The following is a 24,851-nucleotide window of genomic DNA, read 5'->3' on the forward strand; positions in this document are numbered from 1 at the left end:
TTGCGCCATTGCATCATTTGTATTTTGGCTTGTTTATTTATCACTTATCGTAACTGAATTGATTTAAAAGCACCTTAAACTGAGCTTCAGCAAAGTTTCCTCCAAGATATAAGGTGCACAACGTCCGAGTGGAAACTGAAGACTATTCGGTTAATATTGCGCGGCATACACAGATCAGTAGCTGTAACCCAACTAAACATCGCACCCCATGAAAAAAGAAAGCCGGTAAAACGAGACTTCACTGCATGAAGATCACGTCGTGAACAATGTGTTTAGTCTACTCCAATAAACACAAAAGCTACGAAAGCGCAATTGTCATCTATTGATAGCCAAACGTTTCCTCGAGCATTCCGTATGTAGCCGAGTAGCTTTGCTGAAATCTGATCTTCTGGTTGGTGCCTTTTTTTCACCCCAGCGCACATGTAATATAGAATTTTGGCATTTCTTCCGGCGACTTGAAAAACAACTATCGCACTATCTGTTTGAGTCGAGCTTCCCCGTACAGCCCTCCGACGACTTCCCCCGTCATTCCTTGCTTAGCGACGATAGATAGTAAAATATTTGGCTTTTGAAGCCGTATTCGGTGACACATACGGCGCAAGGACCACGCCGGTACAGAGTAAAAGTGATCAGTCCTTGGCTCTGCTAAATGGAAGCGTGCGGACAACCGTGCATGGCACCGCTCTTCTTCTGTGGAGTGCACCCTCTACTGAATGATTCTCGTTAGTTCTCTCAGCGAGGCATCGGTGTTTACGCGTTGCCCCACCCTGTCTGTGGCGAACATTCGTCCCTTATAAAGCTCGTCAGTCGCGCATCTTTGACACTGCAGTGTAGCCATTCCGAGTAATTTTCCTTTGTTCGTCTCTAGCCGGTGACGGTTGTTCCGTTAGCAAGAAACGCCTTTTGTATCACCAGTTCTTCGTATTGCTTTATTCTCAAGGGCTTGCACCCATCCTTGTTCACTGATGGGTTTCGAACCAACCACCTGCCGCAGCCGAGATGGTGGGCCAAGACAACCCGTCGCGGTGGCTCAGTGGTAAGGCGCTCGTCTACCGAGCCGGAGTACCCGGGTTCGAACCCAACCACGGCAGCCGCGTTTCGATGGAGGAGGAACGCAAGAGGCGCCCGTGTGCTGTACGATGTAAATGCGCGTTAAAGATCCCCAGGTGGTCGAAATTATTTCGGAGACCCTCCACTACGGCACCTCTTTCTCTCTTCCTTCTTTCACTCCCACCTTACTCCCTTCCCTAACGGCGCGGTTCAGGTGTCCGCCGAGATATGTGAGACAGACACTGCGCCATTTCCTTTCCTGAAAAACCAATTACAATTACTCGACCAAGACACCAGGCATTCCGCCACTTTCCACCCGGTCTCCTTATTCCCTCTGCAGCTCGTTCTGTCTCTTAAAGGTGGAGAATGAGATTCTCCTCTCTCCGCTTCGCGCCTGCCAACCGAGGCAGGCGGCGGGTGGCGCCGCGGAACCGGACGACGGCGACACGAAACTGAGGAACGAGGTAATAAAAGTTCAAGCTCTAGAACGAATTCGCAAACGAAATCATTGTACCACGATGCTAACCCATTGTAATCTGACTATCCTGGCGGGTAGAATAATACAACTACCGTTTGATATTGCGCCCCGTTTTAGTTTCAGCTCCAGTAACCTCAACCCCAGCTTCTTTTGGGTACAAGGCAGTTTTTTTCCACAGTAATTTATTTTTCCTTGCAGTACAAATCTCTTTCTGTCAATAATGCCATGTCGCAAACCTGCGAGCCCTGTTTCTTGCAAACCTGTGTATTAGATTGTTCTCTGAGGGTCCCATACCAGAGAAACAAAGTTTATAACTTCCATGAAACAGTTTAAAAGCTGCGCATCTTTAGACGAATGTGAACAATTGAACCTTTATTGAAATTAACTACGTTCTCCGTCCGCTCTTGAAACCACATCCGTCTACGAACACTGTCAGAGAGCGCGGCTAAATACTTCAGTGCATGTATAATAGATCTAAATGGTTACTCTTGTAGAACCGAGCCCCATTTATTTTCTTTAGAGTTGAATTGCGAGCGAGAAAATATACTTTCTTTTTTTGGGGGGGTGGGGGTTAAATGCATATTTTGATGGCTTTGAGGTACATTCCGTTGGTAAGGTCTTTTAGAAGAAAAAATAACATCGCTAGCATGCAGGAAGCTAAACCCACCTGCTCAGTTATTTATATCGCCAATTTAATGTCTAATCCTAAGCAGACAGAGACTTCCCCATCAACCCTTGTTCACTTAGTTTCGTGACACAGTTATCTTGATGAAGATATGGTAGAGAGAGGGTGTGGCAGATGGTCCTTGGCGATCACAAAATGAACAAGGGAGAGGAAAACCTCAGGTTGCTTGAGCCAACGTTTCGACTAGGGACTTGTCTTCGTCTGGACAAAGCGTACATCATTGGCAGAGATTAAATAGAGCCTTCGCTCCGAGGAGGAAGGCCCCGGGGGTGGGGAAGGAAAGTGGTGTGAGAGGGGATGCGTGTCAGGAAGGGGAGGGAGGTGAACCTTGATTCGTTAAGCTGAAATAATGTTAGATGCCCTTGCTGCTTGTTGATATCATTTTATGCGTACATGTTTTATACACTGCAAAATTGTTTGTGGAGAAGCAGCACTAAAAATATCTTGACAAATTATATCTAACGTATAATAACGATAAGCATTGACCTAATGTGTGTTCTTGCTGAACTTTTTCCACGTTACCTCAGCATTCAGAGCTGAGAGTTACGTGTTGGCAGTGTTGGAAGAAAAAAACTTTGAGATCACTGCGGCGATCCGCATTGGAGCAATGCGAAAGCAAAACGCCCACACACTATATATGGACGTCCGTGGCTATTCTGACTTCCATTACTATATCGACGTCCATGGCTACTGTGACGTCTAAGTGTAGTTTTCGCGTTTAATCAATTAAATAATTAAACCTCATCAACCAAATTATTCCGACGGAAACATTTTGTCACACACTATCTGGCACAGTCACACTTTCACATATTGATCTTCAGAGAACGACGTAATCGTGCGGCCAAATTTGCGGACACTTTTTCTTGACGCGAGAGAGCCATATATTGCTGTCGCATTAGTATGGTCAGTCCATGTTATCAAAGCCAGAACAATTATTCAGAAAACATTTTCTTATTTGCTTTATCACTGCTATGACTTCAAGCATTAATAAACGTCATAAAAGGTTTATGTTAATTGGGGTTTAACGTCCCAAAGCAACTCAGGCTACGAGGGACGCCGTACTGAAGGGCTCCGGAAATTTCGACCGCCTGGGGTTCATTAACGTGCACTGACATCGCACAGTACACGGGCCTCTAGAGTTTCACCTTGTTCGAAATTCAGCCGCCGCGGCCGGGATCATAAAACGTACATGTTTATGAGATTTGTATCCTACAGAACACACGAGCGATAAGGTGTCGGACGCTTTATTTAAATCTCAATGCCCAGTTAGGCCACTTTCGTCAACTATAGAAAGATAGTTTCAAAAATTTTGACAATTTCTTCGGTAGTTAGCAGAGCGTATCAAGCCCATGTTTTCTTGTTCCTTGGCACCTTCGCACCTTTTGCACAAAATTTTTCAATAGACCTGTAGATTGCATCATCATTCCTTAAACAGCCTTCACTAGATATGCTTCACTAGATATGTCAGACCAACTAGCCCACCAATTCATGTTGTCCATAGGCTCGTAGGCTCGCCAGGCTACGCACTGTGCCATCGCAAGACCGCTGTAAGCAGCTCTAGGACCGCTGGCGCACGGGTATCTGCTACCTTCTCGGTGACTTACTACGGCTGTGGACGCCTCTCCGCAAGTGTCGTTTGTCCCAGAAGCTGCTGTCGCACTGCACAGGCCCTTTTACTGCGCTCTCTAGGATCAACGACCTCAACGGCGTGGTGCCTCAGAAGTCTTCACAATGTCGTCGCTATCGGCAAGCACAAGTTGAGCACGATGCACGAATGAAGATCAGCCGTACTCAGGACCCTGAGTAACGGGCCCAGGGGGCTTCGTCTGCGAACGGGGACGTGTCACGCGACGCTGAAGAGACGACGAAGGGTTGGTGAGGACACGAAAGAAGGAGCTCGCCACCTTTGCGCTAACGCACCAGGGTCAGGTCAACTCCCCCCTGTAAAGAAATCTCTAGCTGTATATAAAGCTTGAGTGCGCAGCCCTTTGTTCGCAATAGGATAGAAAGGTTAAGTGCATAGCACTGAAATCGTAAAAAAATGCAGAGTTAAGAAAACAGTATTACGCTGGGCTTAGGCAATCTAGGTGTGTAGAAAATTTCTTTTGAGAAGTACCGCGTGTTCCGTATTTATCTGTCCCTGTTACGAAAAATTCTCTTGCGCAATGTACTGAACTATATGGGCGCAAGCGCCGACTACAAGGTACCTTATGGTAGCCTTCGTCTTTCGATAAGTAATTTAACATTTAAACTTGCCTGCATTTTCAGGAATCGGCGAAAAACTGCATTCGGCTGCGGCAGAACGTTTCGTCCAGGCGAACAAAGCAGCCAGGTCACGGTGAGCCAGGTTGACAGGCTGCGCCATCTGGCGAGCGGTGAGGCAACCGTGTCACGGCTTGGGGCGGGAATGTGCACCTCGCGCGGTTTCTTCGAATGTGCGTGTCGTCTGCTGCTTGAAAGTAATGCGATCGGAAAGAGATATCATTCTCCTTTCTAAAAATAATTGAGAACAATGCTTAAAATAACATCCAATACACTAATAAACGGGACCTGGTCACTTCTGTTTTCCATCTTGTTTTCAATGCCGTCTGTTTTTGACGGTTCGGTCCGGACGTTACGGGAGCTTCGTTTTCGCCCTGTGGTTTGTGTTCGTGCTGTACGGAAAATAGCGATATGCCGTCATACTCCGCGGACCAGAAGGCTGCTGGCGACACGCACCTTCGAAGCCATTCCCGCCCCAAGCCGTGATATCGGCTGCCTCACCGCTCGCCAGATGGCGGGGCCTGTCAAACTGGCTCGCTTGGTCGAAAAGTTCTCCCGCAGCCGAATGCAGTTTTCCGCCGATTCCTGAAAATGCAGACCAGTTTTGAAGTTCACTTACTTATCGGAAGACCAAGACGATTATAAGCTACCTTATAGTTGGCGTTTGAGCCCATATAGTCCAGTAGTTTGCGCAGGAGAATTTTTCCTAACACGGACAGATAAATACGGAACAGGCGGTGGATCAATTCTGCGGACTGTGCGTTACACTGTTCCAGTTTTTCAGTGATAGCAATAAAGGTGACGCTGGATATCTCAGCGCTTGTACGAAGTTAGGATAGATTTTGTAGGACTCAGCAGTCCAGGATGGTGTGTGATAAGCCAGAGCGGTGCGAGCAGCTCCTAATGCCTTCAAAGTTGTGTAATGACTAACACCAAAATACGAGAGAACTTGCAGGGAGTGATAAGGCAGGGATTACTGAGTTTGCTATAGGAAGGGCGAAGCTTGATGGCATGAGTATGATGAAAGAAAGAACCTAAAAGCTTTGCTTTTCACTATTGACTTAGGACAGTAAATAATGTAATGCTCCTATTATTAAATATTGCAGAGGCCTATTATAAGGCTGAGCTTATGACGGAAGTTACATGCTTGAAGCCTTGTCTCAAGTTAGCGTAAACGGCTTCTGATGATTGCCAGTTTCCGAAATGGTTTGTTTTTGATGTAAAGTATGTCATAGGTCCAGCCTAAACACAGAGGAATTCTGGTGAAGCCCATTTTGCAACGGGATTTTGTTTATGATCAGCCATAGTTTGTATTACTCATTTATACGCGTTACTAGGCCTATGAATGACTGCGTAAAAGCGGTGAAGGGGACGAAGAACTGAGTTTTAAATTCCCCACACCACAATTGATACGATAGCTAAACTTGCCCTCCCCGAAGAGGCTGCTTTAGCAAGAAAGCGTCTGTTAAGAAGAAGAAACGAGAAAAATAAGCAAGCTATCTTCAAGAGCAGCCACTAGCAGTTTTAACTAGTGCCCTTAAATTTAGGTATGCTTGTAAACATTCGTACGACGCTATCAAGGAAGCTTTGCGTGTCTAACTTGCGTGCTTAATAGAGCCTCATCTTAAAGTAGCGCTCTGTAAACCTTTGTACTGCGAAACAGTAATTTTCGAAAAAAACATTTGATGGAATAATTTAGAACTCACGCACAACATTCCCAAAAGAACTGTCTGATGGCTCGTGTTTTGAATCAATAGGGGATATTCAAAATTCCGCAAGTGCGCTTTCCCATATAACTATGTTGGCAATGCCAAGATGGAAGACTTCTCTATAAAAAAACCGGCGAGGCCCACAGGACAGGCGCTAAGGGTGTGGACAGAATGTAAAAAAAAACGTTTTTTGGATGACTCAAGCCAAATAAGTGAGCAATAAGGGCATCCCTGCTATGCGGGACGGTGCCCTTGCGGAATTTTTAATATTCCCTATTAAAATTGCAGAGAAGTAGATAACATGTTTTGCGTACTGGAAATGCTGTATTTGAAGAGTACACCAGCCCTGAATGCTGTTCTGCTTAGAAATGACTAGTGTGCTGCTGGCCGAGTTGATATTGTGCACCGTTCTCACACCACCTACTTTGATTCCAGTGGTCTTCTTGATTTCAAATGCAATAATCTGGCTGAAAATATATGCTTGTAGGGCTGACCATGAGAACAACACCTTCTGATTTAGCAGTGAAGGTGGTTAATGGTTAAGCTCTTTGTTCAGTGGCAGATTTTGCTTCATAGTTTGTGTCGGTCCAACTTGACATTCGGGAGTGTCTTCTAACAGGGAAGTCTCGAGCGGTGAAATGACTGACGAGCCAAGTTCTTGATTTTAATTCATGTTACAATCTTCGTGGGATGGGTTTGGTGCTTTTGCCAGCCACTCCACATCTACTTAACAATTTCAAGGCTCACCCTTTTACATAAACCAGAAACACCAATAATAGCGTATGCGGGAATAGCACTTCAAAGTAGCACATTGGAGATGTGATAATTATGTTTAGTGCATAATAGGCGTGCATATCAGGCTTTTTATGGTAGCTGAAGGGGTACATACTGCGGCATTCGACTTTTCAAGATATGGAGCTGCATTTGTGCTCTGTGTTTCATTCCTTAAAATGCATCATTTAAATACATTGCTGACACCACTAACATGAACGTTGTTTTATGCTCATCTTTAATTCAATTGGTGACATTCCCACATTTGTTTCGATGTGGTTGAACTGCTTATAAAACTGCATCAACTGGCCGCCACGGTCTCTCGAGATTGCACGGAATATAGCGGGCTTGCGCTCTCGCATTTTTTAAAATCACAAAGTTACGTTGGGAGGGGTTTCTGCGAAAGACTGCCCAGGCTATATTTTGTAGTTTTTAGCACCTTTACATTCTCTGTCCACTACAATTTTTGGTTCTGGCAAACTAATCATGTGTATGCAGGAATTGATAGGTGTGCAGCATTAAGAATCGATGTTGTGAACCCTTCATTGCGTTATTTTTTGTCAACATTTTCTAAACCTATTTTCACTGAAATGGCTTTACCTCTAAACATTGTGCAGTTAGCTAAATGTGACTTCCAATGACATGCCTTTGTCTAGATAAGTGATGCTGATGATGACAGCTGATTAAAACAGGCAGATGACCGCTTGCATAAGGTTTGTATAAAAAAAAACCAATTTTAAATTGCTAAACACCTACGATGAACTAAAATAGAAATCTAAAGAGCTTATGGTCTCAGAGTTTAGGGAGCAGTAGGTAGGCTTACCAGAGTTCATCAAATAAATACTGCATAGAATAAAACTCTCTCTCATCTGGCCTCTGGTATACTTTTCCTCACTTCCACAAAAAGGAGTAACACCATGGACCGTCTTGAGAGATTGGTGCATTGTGGCAGAGACAGAAATTTCCTCAATGTAAACAATGCGAGTTCGGTCTTCTCGACGTTGCCACAGTGTTCGAGCAGTAAATCGCCTCTCTCCATTTTTAATACCTTGTAGCCAAGGCCCAATGCATCTGTTAAGCACTTTGATGCAAGGAACGGGTAAATTGTGCCAGCTTTTTTTTTCATCTGCTTCACCATGGATAATGTGGACTTTGGAGAATATTACCTTCTATGGGGGAAAAATGACAGCTGCTTCATTCTTGCCTCTTTTGGGCTTGAGGTCATTTGTGGAAAAGTGAAGAGTCATAAAGTATGTACCTTATTCGTCCAGGTTGCCAGCCATCCACCATGGAGCCCAGGAAGGAGTCCTGACATTAACTAGCAAGCAAGTCCTTTTAATGTCATCTGCACACTCCAACTATTTGCAAATTTGGAATAACACCAGGTAGTTATCCAAACAAGGTTAACCCAAGTGCCAGGAAGAAAAAAAGGAAAAGCAAGAAGTGCGCAGGAGACGGGAAGGTTGTGAGAAAGGGATAGGAAGCTGAAAAATAGAAGGATAGTAGAAGACAACTGCCAGTTTCTCTCGAACAGATAAACTACGAGGAGGCCCTTTACCCCGCACTTGGCGCCGCTACGCACGGCAATGGGCGGGTCCCTGGGGGCGCTCTACTCACCAATATCCCCCTGCGCAGGTGTGTCTGCGAGAGCAGAACACTTACTATTAAGTATGCGCTTAACCAGAAGGAAGAAATAAAGTGAGCAAACGCGTAGTAGAAAGTGCAGAAAGTTTGAGCTATATCCCTTTGACAGAAAAGAATCAGTATTTTGGCCTTTATTAAAGTATAAAATGAAAACGACACAGGAATCGTTCTTTGATAATTAATGAGGCAGTGCCCTGATATTTAATGCTAGGGACGGGTGTTTCAGCCCTGCAGCTAGGGAAATAAATGCGCAAGAGATGATGTGCTGCTCGGAGTAGGCATTAAAGGTGAAAAAATATTTCTGCACAATTTGCTAATTGAATTTTCATCCGAATGCATCCGGGCACTTTATATTTGGATATAATGTCGGTAATATATATATGCATCCGTGGTATATGTTACCAAGAATTGGGTGACGGGTGGCCGATATTCAAGTTAATGTTCTAAGGAAAGAGGTTAAGAATTCAAAGTAAGCATAGCCGAAAGCTCTGCAAATCTATTTTTATAAACGATGAAATTGAAGGCACAGCTCTGTGGTGTTAGATCATTACTAAACAGAAGAAAAAAACACCAAGAATTCTGGCAGCCGCCGCACACTTGTTTGGAGGAGGATGCTTTTAGCACCCGTTTATTTCCCTGCGTAATGTTTCGGCGATTGTTTTAGTGTGTGTACTGAAGTGAACGTTGCTGTACATTTCTTTGTTTATTCATTTCTGAGAGTATGTTTATGGGAGCAGAAACAATCTGCATAATTTTTAGCCAGTCGCCGACTGAAAAATGTCCGTGCTTGCAATGTATTCATACTAGCAGCGCGACAACGCCGCTCCTTATAGGTAGGTCTTGAATCATGATCATGAATCGTGATATTTAAGTAGCAAAGCTTTATAGTCGCGCTTTATCATAAACCTGACACTAGCCAGATCATACGAAAAAAATGGACGTTTTATTGCTGCAAAGTAGGTACTTAACTTAGGCGTAGATATGTCAAGAGCAACCACTATGACATAACTCAGAAGCACACCCCTGGCAGAAACGGTAACTTTTAGGTTTTGAATTCATGAGGTTGTGACAAGGGGAAAAGGAAGTAACGACAAGGAACATTTATTCTGCTACATAACATTTTTCTGATATTTATGTGCAACACTATTCCCTGTAGCCGTGTTCATTGTATTAATTCAAGCCGTAGCTGTCGTCATGTCCACTGCCGTGGTATTCATAATAACTTCGGTCGTCGTTACTATCATAGTAGTCAGAGTAGTAGTCTGTGCCGCTGTTACCGTAGTCATCGTAATAATGAGCCGTTCCTTCTGGCTTCTGGCAAGGCACCTCCCCTATGAAAGGACCCTTACATTGTCCATTATGGCAACTTCCCATTGTGCACAGTTTTCCGCGGTGGTTGAATCTTGGGCTTCTTCGCAGGGGCTGAAAGTTGAAAAACACACTGGCATTGTAAATCTTCGCCCGTAATGTTAATGACGGATGAGAGATTTTTGGCTATTAGCTCTATTCAGTTCTATGAGCTATTAGGGCCATTAAGTTGTCCTTCAAAGTTAGCCGCTTACATCAGTTAGGAAAGAAGGCATCCTTTTTCGGCATCGAAGACTATATACAATATTCGCTGTTTAAGGTCCCAGAGCAGTACGTGGCCTTTCATATAGTGGAGTCCTTGAATTTTTTCAAAGCACGTCTCTCGGTAAGACGCTTGCTTTGCAATGACTAGCAAAGACTTCTTCGATGTTGCCAAGTCATGAAAAAGCAGATTTTGGCCGAAATGAGTTCATTCGGGGAAGTGCTCTCGCGTCATGCCACGTACGTATCCTAAATATTTAAGCCTCCGTTTTAGTTTATTCACCTATGCAATATGACTCTCTGCGAACACTTTGTTTCCAAATACCCCGAAGGAGAAGTGTTTTCTAGTAGCTCTCCAAAGAAAGCCTGCGGCCTTAATAAGAGGATGGAACCTGCCGATTCGCCTGCAGGCTGTTGAACTGCCATTGAGGTACTAGTGTCGTTTCCGTTTCTACTGAACCGGGTGACTGCAATTCAGTGCGATGGTTATCAGTGTGGGCACAAATTCCGATTGATCCAGCGACTTCGACAACGTATTCCACACAACAGCAATTACGATTTTGCCATTCCCCTGAGAACTGTTCGACTAACTAGTATAGTATTTATACATACGACCATTTTCCTGCCACATTGACGATGACCGAACTGAAGTGTATAATGTTGTTCGGAACTAAAGAGCCTGCGGCCATGAACCACGCTAAATGATGGAATTAATGACAGCTGCCATTTTATAAAGCAGCCGAGTGCCTTTAGAGTGCATGGTACCATCCTCGCGATGACTAGCTGTGCGAAAAATACAGCATGCAGCATACACACAGCAGTGCCAAATTCGATCTTTGTTTTTAAGGCGGCATAACATTCTACGAAAGGCAGAAAGAGTCAAAAACCGAAAATGCGACCGCAGTGGTGGCCTAGTGGTTTGAGCATCCGCCCCGCTTACAGGAGGAGTGGGCTTCGATTCCCCAATGTCACAGGGTAGCCACAGGTGATAAAATGGGTACAAGCTTTCTACTGGCCCACCACTCATGTCCTTTAGGGTAAAATGCTTGGGATTCACCCTACCTTGAGGTGGAAAATACCTTGTGCCATGGTACTCTATGGACCAAGCTGTCCTTGAGCCATAAAAAATCGCACTCATCATAAAAAAGACACGCGTAGAAACTAGGCGTTATTAAGAGAAGCCACCATCCCGCATATCAACACCGACAAGAAAGAAGACTGAATTTCCAATGAAAACACGTGGAGGCCCGCTCTAGCTTAGATACAAATCTACTCAGTATTCATGAGTAAGTACTCAAAGTGCAAAGCAACCTGGCAGCGAAGTTCTTCAATGCAATGCGCTCTAGAGGTAGTAGTTTGGCTCTTTAGATTTTGCATTTCACGGTTTTCCGCTTTTGGTTCTCTAAAATTTGTTTCCATGTGTTGATAGCTCTTTCTTACACGCCTTGATGGTTTGATAGTTGACAGGTCATGAGCTTTTTCTGACACATCTTGATACCCTTGGTGGCTCTGTAAGACACACGCCCAGACGTCTCGCGTTTTTTACCAATTACTTTTGAAGTCGTCTTAGCGAAGCAGTTTTGAAAATCTGCACTGTTGCAGACCACCCCCAGGCCGTACACCCCATGTAGAAGACTCAATTATGTGTCTCATCACCGAATTTTACTGAAACTCGTTCGGAAGTTCAGTGTGCACCTATATTGGTAAATAATACTATATGCCTGCAGGCACACTGTCGCATTCATAAAATATTTCACTTTGTGAACATACTCCTCCATATTGAACTGATTTCTAATTGATGTCAAGGCTGCGCTCCAAATGTGTTGATCGGGTATTCAGCGTCTTCTTGAATGTTGACATTTGTGTGCGGAGCCATCGCATGCCTTTATCCCGCCTCCCTTGCACATGCACTACCCGCGGTTCGAGTATCACGATCCCTGATACCTTGACGCATTTCAGCAACTCGTTTGCATTCGTTTGCGGAAAGAAACACTTTCCCACACACTCGCAACCCTTAGAATTTAATAGCCAAGAACACGTTTAGTTTACCCTAGCGCCACCCATCGCAAAGCAAGCTGGACCGCTTGGGTCAAAAATTTACCCACACAGGATTAATTATGAGCGTCCATGAAGTGATGTCTCCTAATTGTTTGCACACCAATCCGCCGCGAAAGAACGGCAGGCATGGGCGTGCCTCCAATTCATCCAGCTAACCTAAAAAAATTCTGCGGAATTTTCAAAAGTTCTTGCGAGAAGCATACAAAAATAAAGATAGGGTTTAGGACTAATCACAAAGAAAAACGAAACGAATATATGGCTGGCATTCATAAAAGTACCGACAGTAGAGCCAGAGCAAATCTCCTACCATTTTGTATATAATATACTATAAGATTTCACTAACTCGTCCAAAGAAAAAGCAAGAAGTACCACATTTCGGTTCGTAGCATCCTTAGCCATGCCATAAGCGAAAATTAACTCGATTGGTTGTTCGATTGCGTCTAGTTGCAGTGCTCTCCTGCACTCAGCCATTAATCATTGCGGGGCACATATATTTGGCGAAAGCCCACATTACGCATGTTTCCCTGGGCCTTCATGGCGACGACATTCCTCCACATATATCCTATGTGTTCCAAAATTCGCTTCCTATTTTTAAAACATTACATTAAACACGATAGCTCAGACTAATCCGACTTGCATCAACCAACATTGGGGTCTATATACAGACGCACGCTTTCAATCTTTCAGTAAATCTTTCAGTCAGCTTTGGCCGGGTCAGAAATGTGCGAGTAGCTGCTGTGCCCTTGATAACTTACTCTTAGCGGAGTGCTCGTCCCCATTTGAGAAAACAAACTGGCGTCATACCCACTTTTCTTTCCCAATTTTATAAACACTTCCTGGCTTTCGTATCAACCTATATCAGCTGGCACAACAAAAATGCCGCTGAATGTATGGGCACGCACGGTTATCCTACAGGAGAGGAGCTCAAAGGCTGGCCCTCTCACTAGGTGCGGTACCTGCCGCCACTGGTGCTTCTGCGCAGTCAGTCCCGGGGCCCTTGACAAGCGCAGTCTGTTATAAATGCGACACCTATACACTCTCCCGAGTAGCATAGTCGATGTAGTGCTAGTGAGTCTGGTCACCTAATCTCCACCAAAATTGGTTAGGCTTGATTTATCGAGTATAACGTCCGAAAGCGACTCAGACTATGCTGGACGCCATAGAGGGGGGCTCCGGATAATTTCGATCAGCTGTAGTTCTTTAAATTGCACTGACATCTCAGAGTACACGGGTCTATCGCATTTCGCCACCATTGAAATGTGATCCCCGAGGGCGGGATCGAACCCACGTCTTTCGGGCCAGCAGCCGAGCACCACAACCACTGATTTACCGCGGCAATCTACGAAGTGCTCATCACTGAAATACCAGTTAGAAAGACTATTTTATGCGAAGCATACTAAAATAGCCCAACCCAGCTCCTCGAGCGCGGCGCTGTCGTTACCATTGACCTTTCGTGACCTCCATGTCATACCACGTGATGCGTGACGTCACAGCAGATGAAAAACGGGGGCCCACCTCGCGCCGTCGCGTGAGTCGTCGTGACCAAGGATGACCACGTGGTGCGTGACGTCACAGCAGATGAGAAACGGGGGCCCAGCTCGCGCCGTCGCACGAGGCGTCGCGACCAAGGAGGACCACGTGATGCGTGACGTAGCGACATAGGAGCAACGGGGCCCCAGCCCCCAGCTCGCGCCGTCGCGCGAGGCGTCGCGACCAATGTGTTTCCTGCTTCTGCCGCTAGGTGCGCTGTAGTGAACACGTGATGCTGGAGCGGCGGTATGCAAGGGGGTGCGCCTGCCTCTGCTAGGCGTACACGGGATAGAGATGCCTCCTGGAGACAGGGCTGCTCGTTGGAATGAGAAGCAAAAGTTTCGGCGTGCTACAGAGACTGATGAAGAGCGTGAAGAACGTCTAGCCAAGCGGCGTGCTCGATATGCAACTCGGCGACAATATGTTTCGCATCTGACTAGGCTTAACCTAAGCTAAGCCTCAGCTATTTTTCCCCCCCTTTCCTGGCAGTGGCCGAGTGATCGAAAACAAACCGAACAAAGTACTCTTTACAATTAGACGCGCCTGGTAATATTCTACAAGGTGCTTAAAATAATTATATTTTTTCTTCTTGAAAGTTGCACATATTAGAGCACCAACTAGTGTCAGTTACGGCTTTACTTTCGGTGTTTTGCCTCCGGTTACTGATAATGGGAGATACAAGCTTTCATTCCTGCAACTGGACTTCCAGGAAGCTTTGAATAAGAGCGGAAGGATATTCTGGCAGGCTGCTGGTTTTTATGGATTAAAAAAGAAGGCAGAGAGGAGTAGATAGTGTGGTTGCGCGAAACCATTAAGTAGCAATTTACACATCTACTGTCGCTTTTGAGTGTTATGAAACATTTACAAATTTTTTCGAGAAGTTCGTTTTCCTGCGCTGGTACCAAAGCGTTTTGTCAGCGCTTGCTGCCGAATCATTGCTGTAGGCGCAAATTTACTCTTCTTGAATTGTTTCTTTTGGGTCATTTTAAGGAGCAACATTCGGCGTAATTTTCTGAACTCGTCTTTCTTTATATAGGGCGCCTAAGCTGACAGAATACAAAATACGCGTTTAAAGCAAGGCAGGAATTTCATTTTGCCTGGGTGAGTGAAGATGGTAACTAGATTTTGGCAAAGCACAAGTTACGAGTAACATGAATTGACTGAGCATGCCAGGCTGCACATAATAAAATTTATACAGACTTGTGATTCGACATACCTTCTGCTATTTGGAGGGCACATTTTTGCTTAGAAATTGTAGGTTCGATTTGCGTATGTTCTTGATTTCGGCAAAGTACAAATACCGAAAACCATGAAATGACTATGGCAAGGTGCACATAAGAAAATTCATATACACGTTTGATTCGCCATATCTTTTGCTATTTGGAGAGCGCATTTTGTAACTTAGAAATTGTAGCTTCGATTTGCGTATGTTCTATTTATTGCGTATTTTCTATTTATTATATTTATTGCAGACGCACACTGCACTGGACGGCTCCTTGGTAGTTTCCAGTTTGGGTGGTGCAATAATGTGCACCTGAATTTGAGCACACGAATGTTTCTGTGTTTTGAATTCATGAAAATTTAGCCGCAATGAGTTCTTTCACGAGGGTAAAAAAATGGCGTCGATATCTCTGGCAAACATCATTCCACAGGCTTGCACTTTGCGAAACGTGATTATTAAACATATTTCTTACATGCGCATAATTTTTCCTTACTAATCAGGTGGAATTATCAAACGCAAATGATAAAGCAGTAATATTACATCATCAGGTTTCAACATTAACTACTTACACGAAGACAAGGACTTCCATCTCTAGATTTGATGTATTTTCGACCGCACCTGGCTGTGCACGTTGCTGTGAACTGAAATACAAGGAGATGTAATAACAGGAGGATGAATGATAGGAGGATAACTCGCGTTAAAAGGAGGATGATAGTACTCTGCTTACGAAATATGCACCGGTTTGCAGTGTTTTGTGCTCGCAGCCGTATGTGTCGAAGTAGGTACCTGTAAGAAATTTGAGTTCTTGTTTTCCCTACTACAGCCGTAGAAACCTACTGCAAACAGGTTATTGTTGCGGAGTCTTAATATTATTCGCTAATACCTCCTGCACTCCTTTGTTAGGCCATAGTGTTCAGTACGTGCTATTTGCCTGTGACCGAGAAACATAGAAAACAATCCCGTTCCGCATTTCAAGGCCACATACATTTCTTAAAGTTGGTGTCGATACTCACCACATTTTTCCTTATACCGCAGCATGCTACTATTGCTATCATCAGCTCTAGTTAATAGATGCGATTTTTTCGTTTCGTGACTACAGTTGAAACAATATTGCAAGACAATAAAAACCCTTCAACGCCACTGCACCGCAATAGTGAATTAAAGAGCACTGCCAGACAGACCTCAGGGCTAAACAAGTGGACCGTATCGCGACAAACTTATTAATCATTCCGTAAGCTTTTATTTTTCGGGAGTTCATTTTCGTGCTCCTAAGCCAATGGCCCACGTATGCTAACTCGGTGCCTAATACTTGGCTTGCTTTTCCTGTTCAAATTCACGCTCCCACGCCCTTGCCTCTAAACCCTTAAAAGAATCAAGCACATCGCACTCTCATTACTATTTCAGCGGTACATATAACATACCGCTAACAATAACACGCATAGTTTAAACATCTGTTATTTTACGTATTACACAAGAGTGTGCAGTGATACCACGAGTAAAAAAGTAAAGTAACGCGTTGCGGAAAACGTAGTTCGCTTTCACCATGCTAGAAAACACACCAGTTTATTATTACATATTTGCTTTACACACTTCTGCCACAGGGCACGCCCAAAGCCCTGCACTGACGTACGCGGTTGTGAAATGGTTTTGCTGCAGGTGTTGCTGGCCACATGGTGGAGGGGTACTATAGCATTATTGTGTAGTAATTCGCGGTTACTTAGTGCGCACTGCCTAACAATTTAATATTTCACAACTTACCGTACTCTTCGTTGTCATCTGGCCGGGGCGCTTAGAATAGGAATGAAAAAAAAAATTGAAAAAAATTATTTAGCTAGGAGGAAAAGGTAAAAATGTACCAGAAGTAAATATAAAGCATTTCTTGCTACCACTCAGCATACGTTCGCCACATATAAAGGCTTAGAAATTGCACTTTTAGTATTCAGTTGACTTCCACACAGATATGGGGCTAGGAAGAATTTAACATCCAAGAGAAATTAATATAGATCCGCAAATACATACGTGTTGGCCATTTTGTCGGTCGTCGCGTCTTCTTTGTTCCTGAAGTACAATTATTATTGAGTTATCAGAATTATGCCGGCATTTTTTACGCAATGTAAAAATTAGCATACGAGAGCTCCCTACTAGCGCATAGTAAGGTTGACATTTTTATCCTCCTTCATGTGATGAGGCAGCGAAAAAATATTTTTTCCTGTATCATTTCGTGAATTCCTGAGCCTAATTGTGTCATTTGCATTATTTATACTGCGAAACCATTGTTTTCTGAAATGATGTTTTGTTAAGAAGCGCAGACACTGCCAACGTAAAAATTTACTCTGAATGGTTTGCCCCTCCCCGGCAAAATACGTTAAAACGTGTGAGATAAGACACAGATGTATTAATTTTTATTATTTTACCCTGGGTATTCATGTGCAAGTGCTCAATGAAATTGACCAGCTATAATGAAATCACGGAATTTTGAGAAATGCGAACGCAGATTAAAAGCAAAATTGATAATCCAGAGGCCAGTGGTTACTATTGCCATCGCACTAGCCAATTTAATTCCAGCACAGGACATAGACGCCTGGGTAATAAATACGTGTGGGCTTCTATGACGCAACCCAAAATTACGTAACACATTCAGTGCCCATTTCAAGCGCTTTTTCACTGCAGCTGTCAGAAAACTCCACCAATCTGGAAAAGAAACCACATAGACTCTTGAAATTCTGTAAAACTGTGCAAAAATTCCCTTGTCTGAGATTTGCTGGCCAAATACTGTTGAAAAAGAGAAATTTGCAGAATATAAATTTGATTATAGTAGAGCCTCTAGCAATGAGAGCCTCGCGCTTAGAAGCATGCAAAAGTGGTCGATAGAAATTTTTTGTCGCCTAAGCGGTTAAGTATTCAAAAACAACGGGCAGTACATTAACAGAAGAAATCAGAGTAGCAAGACAGACAAGGGGCAAACGCTAGCTGCCGCCTGGCTTGCTTTGGGGAACAAGCAACCAATGCGAGAACGCAGGAGAGCGACGGAGACAAAATTCTACTCGTGGACGCCTTGCCGTGCGATGGATTTCAAACATTTCTGTCATTTTGTTCTTTTGTTAGTATGCCTCCAGTACGTTTTAATTTAGGTCTAACTAGTTTTTTTAATATGAGAGAAGCCAACAGCCACAGAAACCAAGGGGCACAGAGGATTTTAAATTTATTTATTTATATATTTTGTGATGTTGATCACTTTATAATATTACTAAATGTGTTATCGCTTAAAGCTAATTGATTAGAAAAGCAGAAGAAAAAACAACCACATGCCGCCGGTGGGATCCGAACCCACGACCTCCGAATTACGCGTCCGGTGCTCTACCTCTGAGCTACGGCGACGGCTGTCAAACCTTCTGCTTTCGGGGGTATTTATGTTTACAAATAACCTAACCTTCGGAGTGTTCACCAGCGCCACCCACGTTCTTAAGCGGCGGACGTAGCACGTCCTGAGTTACCGCTGATGTGACGTAGAACGTCATCAAACGGCGAGGGTGGAAGCTTTGTGAGAACTCTCTTATGCTTCCTAAGGCATCAAGGCTGCCAGAACCGAGGCCCTCGTTAAGCAGTTAAGCAGACAAGGAAAGGGGAATGAGGGGCTCGTTGTAAATATGAGAGAAGCCAACAGCCAACAGCCAACGGCCAGAAGCCAACAGTTGGCTCTCAAGTGTAACTTTACTGTTAGTGGAGTGTTTCTTGAAGAAGGAATATGTCTGAAAAATAAAAAGTTGTCTGTAATTGTACATACATGTCTTGCTCGCATTCTTTGCCTCAATCTATCCAAAAGCTGAAATAGCTGACGAGCTGCGCTCAAATTTAGCTTCAGGAAATAACGTAATCGTCGGCAATTTTTTTTAGCAAAGGAAATGCGCAGTATCTGTATCCTACAGCTGCGAAAACAGAAGAGCGGGGGCTTGAAAAGCAGAGGGTAAAATTTGAAAATTAGTGTTTGAGGAAAGGAAATGCGCAGTATTTTTCTCATATAACTCGGTGGACACCTGAACCAGAGGGAAGGCGCATAACTGCCCTCTTGGAACAGTGGACACCTCAATCGTGCTTTAAGCAACGTGCCGGTAGTGACAGACGTGAGCTGCATGCTTTGGCATTGACAACGTTGTGCCAGAAACGCTGCCACCTGCCAGGGTGCTAGGGTGGGTGGGGACTTTAATGTAGATATAAAGGCAAGCGGAAATTTCTTACCAATTATGCGGGAGAACATCCCATTCCTCTCGCTCGTAGCGGCTCCCACAGCTGCGACAAGCTCGCGAAGTACTTGCGCAGGCCTCGTCTTTGAGAACCAGGCATTGATGCAGCAAGTCGACCATAGATCCGTCCATTTCTCCGTCCACAAAGCTTCCTTCTTGACAATCAAGAACTGTTAGTTAAGTGTTTCTTGAAGAAGGAATATGTGTGAAAAATAACAAGTTGTCTGCAATTGTACATACATGTCTTGCTCGAATTATTTGGCTCAATCTATCGAAAAGCTGAAACAGCTGATGAGCTACGCTCAAATTTCGCATTAGGAAGTAACGTAATCGTCGGCAATTTTTTCTGCATGAACATTCATTTTGAATTTTCGGTTTCATCATTGCAAACTTCCTTTCATCCTGAAACAGAGATCAGTGCGGTCCTTTGTTTATTTGGGCTAAAGCACTCTCCCAGAAACATTATATCTATACAGGATGCGTAATTAGAAATTCACTGATTCAAAACAAGCAGCAATACGGACCTCAATACGAAAGCTATAGCATGTATGATTGCTCACGCTTCAGCGGATTAGTGAGACACAGAAATAATAAGGAGGCTATCTTTTTCCGAGCAATTCGTTAGGCGCCTACCTTGTTGTCTGAAAGAAGCGCATTTATTTGCTATCTCTTCAATTTCTATTCTTGTTAATACAGAAAAAAAAGAAGCAGGAAGAGGCGTGGCGTGGCGCTTGCGATGGGTCCGACAGGGTACAGGGAAGCTACAGGACAATTTCTCGAATAGAGAAGCCATGAGAGCGACTGAAACGCCACACGGCCTTCATGATTGCCGGATCGGAAAAAACTGTCGGGTGTCTTCGAGCACCTCGTCTGTGGGGTTTGGCAGCAAGTAATTTTTTTTTCACGACACTTAGCACTGCCTGAGTGCCGCTAGATGCGCCTTTGGACCACACTGCTACCAATCTTTCACCGCGAAGCGTATTCTGCACCTTCTCGAAGGCTGGCACTTTCGCATCCTGAAGACCATGAACTCATGACGTCCGCGCTCACGTTCAGCAACAATTCCTGCGCTCCCCGGGAAATTGGGCAGCTCGCGTGCATCTATGAATTTAGCAGCGTTATGCGTCATGCCAGCGGCAAGTAGCACGAGGATGCCTGCGCTCTTCATCGCGCCGAAAGAAAAACGCAGCTGACCACGGAAGGGCAGTCATCGACTTCACCTTCATGGCTGCAGCCCCGCGTTACCATGACGAAATACGTGAGCTGCGCATGCGCGTAAAGTACCTAGTGCTTGAGGACGCCTTTCTCCTTGGCTGCGGCAATCCCTTGATTCTCAATACGTCGACCAGTCAAACTCGACCATACACGCCTCGGCCCTCCCGCCGGACCGTCATTCACACCCTGCAGTCATTGCCTCATCTTTGCATCTGTGTAAACATCGACAGTTTACACCACCGCAGTGCGTCAGATGTCAGGAGTCCTACAACACTGCTACATTTTGACTTCGTTTGGAAAATTACTATTTCAGGAAACCCGTTTCAGACATCACTTGTCGATATTGTCGGTCCATTGCCTCCTGCTTGGAGCCATCGGTCCCTGTCAACATTCATCTACAGGTTCAATACATGGCCTTTAGCGATACCCGTCACGGACACCACGGCGACACGGTCGCACGCGGGCTCATTACTCTCTGAAATACCCGTTCCAGTGTCCCCTCAACAGTTCCCACTGGCCGTGACCGGCAATTTTAACTTGTCCTATTGGCCAAATCAGCGCTGACCAAACCAACACCGCCGGTTATCACCTGGCATCAAAATGTTTTAAGGCGAAAGGTTTTAATGGCTCACACTCTCGTCCGTTAACAAAGCGTGTCACACGCGTTTATCTCGGGAATTTAAATTAATAGAAGAAAACCAATGGTTTCTTCTGATAGAGAAGGAAGAAATAAATCTAGAAGCCAAATTTTTCACTGTACATTAATTAGTTAATTAATTAAAGGCAAGAACATTGAAATTGCATTGAAATAGCGCGGACGTCGATATAGCCACGGTGTGACGTCACATCCACCGAAAGTCGTCCCGGAATAGTGAAAATTGTCACAGAATGGTCGGAAAAACGTCGGATTTGTGTCAAACTAGACGGAAAAATGTGTAATTAAGCGCAGTTAACACTTAAGATCCCCGAAAGATGTAATTTGGGTATCGATATAGCCACGGGAACGGTGTGACGTCACATCCACCGGAAGTCATCACGGCATATTGTCCTCGGCTTTCGCCTCAAAACACTTTAGTTGCCAAAGTGTCCTCGCAAATTTTGTCGAGCACTTTTGTCTACAACTGAAGGCTTCGCTCATGGCGTTGAGTTTTCCAACACCATGGACGGAGCGTTTTCCGTTCGTTCTTCTAGTAATACGCATTTCGGATTGCAGTGGCTAATGCTGGTGTGCCACGGAGTTTACTTTCGGCACCACCCTTAGAGCGCCCGCCAAATTATTCGAATTGTCGTCCACTTAATGAGCTGACGCAAGCGACTACGTTAGTCGTCTATGCACCGCAATGAGTGCTGTGGTTCCACCACGCCAAGGAGAGGAACCTCAATGTGCCTGTGTCAACCCTGAGCTTCAATGCTCAAGGCACGCCGTCTTACACCGTGACGCTGTGCGCCCGGCACTGCGGTCATCATAGGATGGTCCATTCAAAGTGCTCAAGCGTGCTTCAAGCACACACCCCTGTTCATCAATGGCCGGGAAGATAGTCTCTTTTAACCGTCTCACCCCCGATTACTTAGACTGAGGTCATCGCTGTTAATGTTGACACTTCAGCTCTTGACCGCGATCACCATACTTGATTCGCCAACCAGCACGATCCGCTCTTCCCCACTCTGATATTCAGCCTCTCCGACTCTCAAGGTTTCCTCGCTAGAGGAAGGAGGGAGCCTTGTATCCTGCTCAAATAACTCGGCGGCCCGAGTGACGAAATCGAAGACGCGCGCCAGCACGTTCCCCTAACGCGTGGCGCCCTATGTCGGCTTGCCCACAACTTTGCTCTTTGGACACCAGACGCCGTCCTCCCTCAGGTACACTCGCAGTCAAAAGTAAATGAAAGGCGACAATGTCAAGAAAATTTAATTTCTCTAAATCTAAAGCATAATGATCCAGGCTTGTTGGTGCACAGTGAAATTCGGAAAATTAGAATTAGGCTGCACATATGTATTCAAGGATACATGAATTGGGGGGCCAGTGACTAAATTTTTTCGTGATTATTGCCTTCGATTTACTTTTGACGCACCTGTACTTTGGCTCCGCAAGTTGGTGCCCTGTGCACCTCCCATATTTCATGTTTTTGGCCTGCCGCCACATAACCTTGTGTGGGAGTGTTAGAGGTCATACTTCCGCAACTTCGGAGGCTTGTGATTCAGCAGTTTCAGAGCATTTAGTTTACAGCGCTTTTAAACCGATTTTTTTGTTGCGATAAGCGCCTCCTGATTCTCCACGACGTCAACCTGACCATGCTTGACCTCGTAGCTGGAAGCCCCATCATACCGAGACCTGACAAGACAAACTGACTGACCGATAGACGACAAAATAAAGACAATTCTGTGACCCTCACACGCGACGAACACACAAGATCGCTCACTCCCACAAAATGTTTGAGCGGATTTGGCTTCACTAAAGGAATAATTGGGGGAAGCGGTAAAAGGAAGTTGAAGCTCAGCCATTTCAAAACCAGTTTTCAACGCTGCGATACGATTTGCGCCTCGTGACGGCGTACACTCGCTGAAGAACAAAAAAACAAAAAACGATTTTTCAAAAATGTGGCGCTTCGGCACTAACATCTGTATGTTGCGCGAAATGAAGATTACAGTTAGCCTTGGTTATGGAACTCGGCTCCTGATGCGGGTTCGATCTCGGCCGTGGCGGTCAAATTTTGATGGAGGCGAAATTCTAGAGGCCCATGTACTGTGCGATGTCAGTGCACGCTAAAGAACACCAGGTGGCCGAAATTCGGAATTCCGTATGTAGTGCATTTCAGGCAGCAGAAAAAGGCAACACAAAAGCGCTGAAAGACAATTCATTTTTTATTGTGATACATCGCCTTTATGGATCACGAGTGATGGCATACGCAGGCGTACAGAAATAAACAATGAAGAATATTGACATCAAAAATTGAAATTGTGGCTGTTGTGTAAGGTGACACCTGGTGTAGAGCATATTCCCTATTAGTACGAGAATTTGGGTAATAATTTTGTGTGAGTTTTGCAGCGCCACGGTGATACTGTACAAGCATTGTTTTGAAATTGTCATGATCTTTGCTATTAGGCGAATATAACTGTACACTTTTTTTTGTTACATTAAAGACGTGTTTTTAATCTCAGTATACTTCTCCATGCAAAAGCTTAGCTCTCTTTTCGATTGGTTCTACATGGTTCATGAGTACAAAAAAAAAGACACTGGCGTAGAGCAAGCATATTTATTCCATATAATAGCTTCATACTCTTGCAGTACCCCTTTCTGAGCTGCCTTGTGCTCACTCGGCAAAACTTTCACGGTCGTCGACCTGTTCATAGCTGCTAAGGTAGTCGTAAAAAGTACCATCGTTGTAATTGTAGTCATCATAATAATGAATGGTGCCTTCAGGAACTTTGCAGTTAACCTTCCTGTAATAACCTTTACGACATTGTCCGCGATAACACATTCCCTCGAAGCATTTCTTCCCACGTTTCTTCTTCCCGCGACCCTTTGGCACGATCTGAAAGTTGAAAAACAGCGCAGCTTAAATGTCTGGTAACCATATTAACCAACACTAAAGTTTATTCTCCTGCTCTATCCTAGAGTTGCTTCCTTTAAATTTTTTATATGAGACGTGATCCCAGAGCCTCGATTTTCCTGTTATTGGTGTGAAACGACAGCGGGAGAAAGCTTTGTTCTGAAGAAAAATGAAAAGGCCAGGCAAAGAAGCATGCCTCAAACGGACACTGCACATTTGAGGAGATGGCTATGGGCAGTCACAGGTATAAAAAGAGAATGAATGCTTTAGTCAGGAGCACACGAGCTTTACAGTACATAAATTCCATACCTTGCGTGCACACACGTGGAAATCTCACGAAAAAAAAATGAGAAACCAGTTGGTCGGGTACGGTAGCTTTTGTGACAGCATTATAGGGTTGGAAGAAGACTGAGCAAATTAAGAAAATTACGTAAATTGAAATAATGGTGCAGACACAAAATACAACATAAAAATTACTTAAAAACTTTTGCAAATCTTCGACAAAATGCATCTCGCATCGAAGTTTTATCGTGTTAAATACCTAAAGAATCGAGCAAACAGCTTATAGAGCAGGAGCCTATTGAAGATCTACGCAGTTATACGAATACTCACGCAATAAGCCAATAAGTTTGTATGGTTACGAAAACTACACCAGGTTAGTCTGTATTGCTTTTGCATCTTATGTTCTAATACTGCAAAAGCTAGCCGTGTAAACACGGTGCATTAAACGGTCAGGTCAAATGTATACGCCACAGATATTGCAGATATTCTGGCCAGTACAGGGGTGGCAAAACTGTTATTCTACCTCGAGTTCTTTGCCTCAATTCATAACAATAACAAGATTTCAGGGCGTAATAGAAAGTCCC

The 24,851-nt window shown here is 44.4% G+C and overlaps 1 protein-coding gene and 1 pseudogene across 7 annotated transcripts in view; both read right to left on the minus strand.

Moving 5' to 3' along the window:
• LOC149347161 (uncharacterized) overlaps positions 1-9,973 on the minus strand; it is a 103,344-nt pseudogene extending 93,371 nt beyond the window's left edge.
• Positions 9,974-23,371: 13,398 nt separating this feature from the next.
• The window catches only part of LOC149347162 (uncharacterized), a 58,752-nt gene continuing 57,272 nt past the window's right edge, over positions 23,372-24,851 (minus strand). For all 7 annotated transcript variants that reach the window (XM_089585513.1, XM_089585509.1, XM_089585511.1 and 4 more), the window contains one exon: positions 23,372-23,967. In XM_089585513.1, coding sequence (XP_089441639.1) covers positions 23,746-23,967 — 222 coding nt within the window. In that variant the 3' untranslated portion in view covers positions 23,372-23,745. The remainder of the gene's footprint in view (positions 23,968-24,851) is intronic.

The sequence above is a fragment of the Amblyomma mixtum genome, chromosome 4 (assembly GCF_055824585.1).
Source record: "Amblyomma mixtum isolate Tamu chromosome 4, ASM5582458v1, whole genome shotgun sequence".
NCBI lineage: Eukaryota > Metazoa > Arthropoda > Arachnida > Ixodida > Ixodidae > Amblyomma > Amblyomma mixtum.